The following is a 7,755-nucleotide window of genomic DNA, read 5'->3' on the forward strand; positions in this document are numbered from 1 at the left end:
AGAAATACCAGCATATATTTTATTTTTTATTTTTATACAGAGGTGGTGTACATCACATTTAATTATATGTAACATACATTTGTATTTGCTTTCGATATGCATGTGATATTAAAACACTCTATTTTCTTAATTACATATGTGACTTTAAAAAGTAAACACAATTAATACCATTGCTATTATATTTAAGTCATCAATTAGTAAACGAACATACCTTTATAAAAAACACAATTATCCAAAGGTTTTTCACAAATTAATTTTCTGTTAAAATTTATGAAAATGAGAATAAATTAAAATTGATTTATTAGAATGTAAAATATAAATTCATTATGATGGAAGTAAGAGCTAATATGCTTAATATAATGTTAATAAAATTATACCAAACACTTTTGTTATTGCTTACTTGTTTCGAACAAGTAATTTACGATAATATTACTTTTAATTACACATAATTGTATTAATAGGAACGATGATAAAATTGATAATATGGAATATAAGATATGTAGTTTATATATGAAAATAAAAAATAGAAAAATTAAAAATAAGCATGTTTGTATCTGGTTTTATGTAGTACAAACTTTATAACTTTACATGAAAGGCAATTCATATGTACTTGGACTACTTAACAATCAGCCTTTTAATATCTTCTCATTTTTTTCATATACTATGTTGTTAAACTAAAACCTATCTTTGAAATAATAAATAAATAGTATCAATGTGAAAATATTTCCCTAATTAAATGAATTTGAAGCGTATTGTGCATATTAATTAGTTCAGTCTAAACTATATCATAATTTAAGACCTTCTAGTTGAAAATGTCTATTTTTTTTAATTTTATAAAAAAAGGTATGATATAAATTAAATAAAAGTATACCTTGCGATGTTTTCGCTTTATGTGTTATTTTTTATATCAAAAATTAAAAAATTGGGCTACACTAAATCGTATTGATTTCTTTATATGATAGCATTTACTCCTTTGATGTGAACTAAATATAAACTAAAAATAAAAGTACATGTTAAATATTTCTTTAAAAACCTTACATATCACGAACACGCTTATACTATATGTTGCTTTTCAAAAAGATATTCCTTTTCTTCATATTTAACTCTGTTTGATATCTATTACTTTTTCACTACTGCAACAATCATTTCATTTTGATGTTACATGTCACAATAATGTTTATAAATTACCTATATTATTGATCACAAAGATAAAAATATATTTTTTCTTGTAACCACTGATTTTAATGAAGAGTGTAATCCTTGTAAATAATCAATTTTGTATAGTAATGTTTCAGTTAATTGCTGATTTTGATTAAAGTATCTCATTTAGTTGAAATCTAAAATAATGGAATTGACATTATAATGTACTATATACATAAAAATCATAATCATTTCATGCAAAACTATCACTTCTAAATAATAAAAAAATAAAATATTAACCTTGTCCCAATTCTGATATGTACCAGACACTTATACAGAGTTTAGATTGGTTTCATAAATTATGCGAATCCTTCTACAATAATTATTTATAATATAAAAATTGTACTTAAGAAAACAACATACTACTTACATATTCCTAAGAATGTAATATGAAGATGAATTAATAACGATGCAAGTTCAAGATCTTCACTGTAATTGTTTTTTAATGGGACACTTCTATATCCAGATCGTAAACATCGAACCTAAATATATAAATGTATTCAAAGTAATGGAATATTTAATTTATAATCAACAATTCTTCATGTGGTACATACGGGATAAGTAGCTTGTCCAATAAAATTACTATCGCCAAACATATCTTCATCTTGCACAACGAATCGTATGAATGCAAAATATGGGTTAATAACTTTGAATTCACAAGATTCATTCCACATAGGATTGAACCCATTATCAGCTATAATTTAACATAATTATTCATGCATCAAAAAAAAAAATTTTAATCCGTAATACTATCTTACTTACGCATAGTTTTTGTCGTTAATTTTGTACCAGAATCAAAATCTGCTCCTATAATTTCGATTTCAACAAAAGGACTAGCTAAACCTCTTCCTGATCTAATTAAATGTCTTGCACCAATAACTTTTAAAGAAAATTTAAGTGATTCTACTCTGTCTAAACAAATTTGTTCATATGGACTAAAATCGTTTCCAAACATAAACTCCGGTTTTAAAATATAGCCACAATTGCCGTTTTCTCTAAATTTCGCTTGATTAAGCTGCATTGATTTATCACCAGTTTGATAGTTTAATGCTACCATTTGACAGCCAGTATTCCACATTGGTACGGGATTATAATTTGATGAATCAATACGTTGTCCTTTTGGATATACTCTGCTAAACTGAACCTGAAAAATTATAAGTATAAATATTGTTTTCTGAAAATGAAAAGGAAATTTATTAGAATTTTATATTGTTTCACCTGATGATATTTTATAAAAAATTTATTTTCTTGTTGACACATAAGTTTTTCAGCTTTTGTCTCAGGAAAGCTACTCATCTCATTAAATATAAAACCTTTGGTTTTTATTCTGTCTAAATTAAATGCAACAGACCTACAATAAACTATTAAATTTGACATTTCTTTAGCTATTCTCCATGCTCGTTCCATTTCTTTATGTTGATTTTCCTAAACAGGAAATAAAAAAATAATTATTTTCTGAAGTAATAATGTAATTGATTTTTTAAATTCATACATAGTAAGGTAATTTTTGAAAAGTAAGAAAATTTATATATTTACTCTAACACTGGCATTTTGAGCAGTTTCTTTAATGCTAGACATCCATTCTAGTGCTGTATCTTTTGATGGAGTTGCTACTTCAAAGACTGAACACATACTAGGGTTTTGTATTCTTAATATCCATTCTAATCCAGGTCTTCCACCGACTCTTAGTTCAACAACAGCTCCCATAATATCTAATGAACCCTTTTGTAGACTACCAAACATCATTGAATCTGTTGACTGGAAATAAAAACGTGGTATGCTCAATGATATTTAATAATGCTGTTTGAGATATAAAACGTTAAATGAAGTAATTTACATCTCCTTGGTTATCTTGCGATTCTATTTCTTCCACGTAATTGGCAGGAAACCAATGTTGTTTTTTACCACCATAATCTCCTCGCCACCATCCACCGCTTTGTCTGTGTACATTTGTTATTATGGCATGTTTTACCAATGTCAATTCATCATCTCTTCTTGCTTTATAGTCATATATAGCTTTTACAGTTACCTTTAAAATAAATTAAATTTCTTACATTTTGTACAGTTAATTATTTTATCATTTAATAAAATAATTCAATAACATATCGGACATAAATGTTTAATAAACAAAAATATAATATCATATACCAATCCCATTCTTCTAATAACATCTTGATTTACAGGATGGTTTAATTTTATTTTTTTATATAATGGATGCCTTTCATAGTAACTAACTAATTCAACTAAACTTTCAAACTGTACAGTACCAATAGTATACAGACGTCCTTCTAATTTAATTCTACAATGCTTAATTTTTTTCTCTGCTCTGAAACCAATAAAAGGAAGAGGATAAAATTGAAAGAGAAAAGAGAAATATTTTTATCTTATACACTAATGCTTTAAATTGTCTTACCTAAAAGATATAGCGTAAGAATTGCTTTCTTTTTCGCTCGGTCTTACTAAAAATGCACCATCTGTAGGAATTCGTTTTAACATTTCTTCAGCTAAAGTTCGGGTACAATCAGCATGCCACCATTCTTTTTCTTCGTGTTTGTTTGGTTGAGGAACAGGTTCTTGAAGTGTAATTAAAAATTCCTATTCATTCCATTTATAAAATTTGTTAATTGAAAAGCCATGACATCGAAATTAATTATAATTCTAAATTTTATTTATTCTTACTTGACTTCTTAAGGGATGATTACGGTAATGCGTAATTAAACTATATAAACTATCAAAACAATTTGTATCAATAAGATAATATTGCGTTTGACCCATTTCTTGCTTGAGTTTGATACGGCAATGATTTACTTTTCCTTTGCGCCAAAAGGAAAGGCAATAATCACCTACAAATGTAACGCATTGCCTAACTAAAAAAGTGCCATCACCAAGATGTGAGTAACGCCGTAGTAATTCTTCTGCTTCTTCTCTTCCTCTTGCTAGTTTACCATGAAACCATTTTTCTCCAAAATGTAACTCGTCATTTGGTACTCCCTAAATTATAATCAAGAATAAAATTCAACAAAGTACCATTCATTCAGACTACATTGCTAATGTATACATACATCACTCGGTCGTCGAACTACACCTTCTTCATCATCATCGTGTTCAGTCTCCTGAGTTCTAGAAAATGTGTCTGTGTAGAATAACTTTTGTTGTGTTAATACAAAAAAATGTGGATTCCACTCTCTGTCAACAGGATCTTCAAGATATAAAATACCATTTTTTACTGTATTTCTAAGATCCATTTCTTGTCTACTTTCATCGTTTCGAATAAGAAATGAAGTTTCATCAACGCCATCCGGCAATTTTTTATGTTTCAATACAATTTTTCTTCTGAGTACATATGGCGATGGCAAACAAGTTTCGTTTTTATCTACAGGTTGAACTAATAACATATCGCCAAATATTTCTTGCATTGTAATTGCCATTTTACGTTGTTGAGGTAATGTACAATTATCCTCAATGGATAAAATGACAGGATAACTGTATGAAAAATATATTCATATTTAAATTATATAAACAATAATTAAACATATATTTACTTATACTTACTCAGAAGTGGCAAAAGCATGTTCTTTAATAGTTTTGATGACATCCAAAAACTTAATTTTTGTAGTGAGTGTATGCCCATGAAAAATAAATGGCATTCCATCTGGTCCATCCCAACAGTCAAGTTCTATACATCTACATCCAGCTCTCAATGCACGAATATAAGCTTGACAACTACTTTCACTGCTAATTTGATCCCCCATTAAGTATCTATAAGAATATTTTATTTAAATAAATGACTTACTTACTTTAAGTATAGTCTTTTCTTTACAAATAAAAAACAGTTATATATTTACGTATTGTGCGATGAAGCTATCCAGTAATGAGCAAGTGGTTTAGACATATCTTGATAAATTCGAGAGTACTTTGAATCCCAAACAGAATTTTGTTTTGAAAATAAGAAATCGATAAACTCCGAAAATGTAAAATGTGGCTCTTGTACATCTCTTTGAGGATCTTGTAAATAATCTCTAATAAAACATGATACTACAATTTCTTTATTTCCTAAAGAATCTTGCTGTTCAGTTATTAAGAAATTTTGAAAATCTTGAACAGTAACAATCTGTCCTGTTTTAGAATAAGTTAGCAATTTACTCCAATCTGTAAGATTCTATAAAAATAAAAAAAAAATGTGTAACACATTTATATAAACAGGACATCAAATTTATGTTAAAATATGTACATGCTAGCAATGTTAATAAATTTAGAACGTACATTTTGATCAAACATAAGTTTATGGTAAAGTACAACAAAATCATCAAAACCAAGTTCGTTTCTGTTTCTTGTATCTATTTCTTGAAAAAGTTCTCTAAGTTTATTTGTTGCTACTTTACAATTAACTCTAGGTAAAAATGCTTTTATATCTTTCAATGTAACCCTGTAAAATATTGGATGTTAAATTAAACGTCTATCAATTAGTAAAGTTACAATTTTACACACACGCGCGTGCGCACGCACACGCTTGTGTATATATGAAAATATGAATTTTTACGTTTCTCTCGAATTTTCCATTGCATAAAATTCTTTTCTTAGCCACCTTTCAACTTGTAAAGGATAAGGAGTTTTTATAGTGTCTTGTACTAAGCGACGTAATCCTTTTACCCAAAGTTCGCATTCTTTTTCGCTGAGTGCTAAAACGAATATGTAGGAATGGACACATGTTAAATTGTAGCTTAAACATTTATGTAGATAATAAAAACATACATACCAGAAATTGAAAGTGTTTTAAGACGAAATTCAGAACCATAATATACAACAAAGCACCTAAGATTTTCTATTCTCTTTGCATCTTCAGGCCATTTTTCAAAATCCTTTGAATGTTTTCCCACTTTAATTTCTTTGATTTCTCTTATTTCAACTAAAATCAAAAGACACAAAATTTATTTGTAACATCTATATATGTACATGTATACAATATATTGTATATAATACATGAGTCTTTTGAAAAGTTCTCAGAATGAAGTAAAGATGACTGTAGGAATTTAAAAATTTTTAGTTTATCAGAGATTTTCATTTGTGATATGAATAACTATAATACCTCAAATCATTCTACTATATAATATTTCATATACTGTTATTTGAACAAATATGCTTCTATATTCTGTGCCACATCTCCTAACAATTGATCAGAAGTGAATTCAAATGCACATCCCCATACATATGGCAAAAATCAACGAATTAAAGTAGAATTTATTGCCACATCCATCTTGTTTGCCAGATTTAGTTGTCTCTGATTTCCATTTGTTCCCATGGTTGAAAAAATTCCTTGATGAAAAGAAATTCTTGTTAGATGAGGAAGTTAAGGAAGTCATTGATGAATATTTTGTATATCCAGACGAAACGACGTTTCGTGATAATGTAATGGTTTCAGAATATCGTTGGTCCAAGTGCATTGATGTTAAAGGGGATTATATTGAAAAATAAAAATAATTTGAAACAATATAAGCTGTCTTTCCATTACATTCTGAGAACTTTTCAAATGACCTGTGTATATTCAATACAAACATATAACACTGTGTGTGTTGTAAATGCTACAAATATATACAATATATTGTATATTAACATAAAATGCAAAAATGGTTTTAAATATTAAGCATTTGAGAAAATGGAAGTAGTTTTAGAAAATATCTTCCCAATTAATATGTACTGTATGAATGTTTTGCTGTAATATATACAATCAGTATATAACAATTACATAATAGTTTTGTTTTTAATGAAATACCCATGATATCCAATAGGGCTGATCCAATATATCAACAGTATCTATGGGCACATTTGTTTGTAGACCAAAAATGAAGGAAATGTCCACTAAGGATATGCATATAAATATTCAATTTAATATCAAATTGGACAAGAATCAGGCCAGAAAAAAACGTACATTAATTAAATATCATACATAAAAGCTTATTAAATGCAAGTCATTAACTGATTTAGGTTGTATTTTTATCATGAACTCACCCATATACATTATTCACAAGGACCTTTCCTTCAGGTTTTTGACCTACAACTAGTATCCTCAGATAATATTTTGCCCATTTTTGCTGTAGATATATCTTCATAACCATGTAAAATGTGTGCCTAAAATGTTAGGTGGAAATTTATTTCAATTGCACTGTTACCAAACAAATAATTTCTGGATATTTAAAAATGTAAGTTTACTACTCTTCTTATCCTTTCTCAATTAATGTTTGTAAAATGTGTCACAATCAGCAAATGAAAATTTTGTAATGCTTCATTTGAAACTTAGAATAATGTTAAGTTACTACAAAACAATTTTTAATTATATTTAAGAGCTAAAATATTTTTACCTGAACCATCAAAAGGTCTAAATGTGGCACTCCTTGACCATACAATTTGTCTAGTTTCTCTGCGTATCATAAGAGTCTTTTTTTCTGGTCTCTTCCTTGAAAAAAATTTTGTTACCACAGTCCCTCTTTCGAGTTGACTGATAATTTGTTCCATTTCAGGTATTATACCATTCATATTTAAAATATTATTTGTTTGCAA

The 7,755-nt window shown here is 27.8% G+C and overlaps 2 protein-coding genes across 2 annotated transcripts in view; one reads left to right on the forward strand and one right to left on the reverse strand.

The window, feature by feature from the left end:
* Positions 1–72, forward strand: part of LOC108576181 — a 4,322-nt gene extending 4,250 nt beyond the window's left edge. Inside the window, exon 5 of the mRNA XM_017939125.1 lies at positions 41–72. Coding sequence (XP_017794614.1) covers positions 41–72 — 32 coding nt within the window. The remainder of the gene's footprint in view (positions 1–40) is intronic.
* A 1,254-nt stretch (positions 73–1,326) lies between these two features.
* On the reverse strand, positions 1,327–7,749 carry LOC108576182 (1-phosphatidylinositol 4,5-bisphosphate phosphodiesterase gamma-1). Its single transcript, XM_017939126.1, is given in 17 exon segments — positions 1,327–1,337; positions 1,571–1,682; positions 1,755–1,894; positions 1,963–2,344; positions 2,419–2,625; positions 2,737–2,958; positions 3,038–3,249; positions 3,303–3,526; positions 3,614–3,795; positions 3,880–4,191; positions 4,263–4,683; positions 4,753–4,959; positions 5,046–5,359; positions 5,464–5,626; positions 5,741–5,879; positions 5,957–6,106; positions 7,557–7,749. Coding segments are annotated over 17 exon segments (3,573 nt in total). The 5' UTR covers positions 7,732–7,749.
* Positions 7,750–7,755: the final 6 nt, after the last annotated feature.

The sequence above is a fragment of the Habropoda laboriosa genome, unplaced genomic scaffold (assembly GCF_001263275.1).
Source record: "Habropoda laboriosa isolate 0110345459 unplaced genomic scaffold, ASM126327v1 scaffold212, whole genome shotgun sequence".
NCBI lineage: Eukaryota > Metazoa > Arthropoda > Insecta > Hymenoptera > Apidae > Habropoda > Habropoda laboriosa.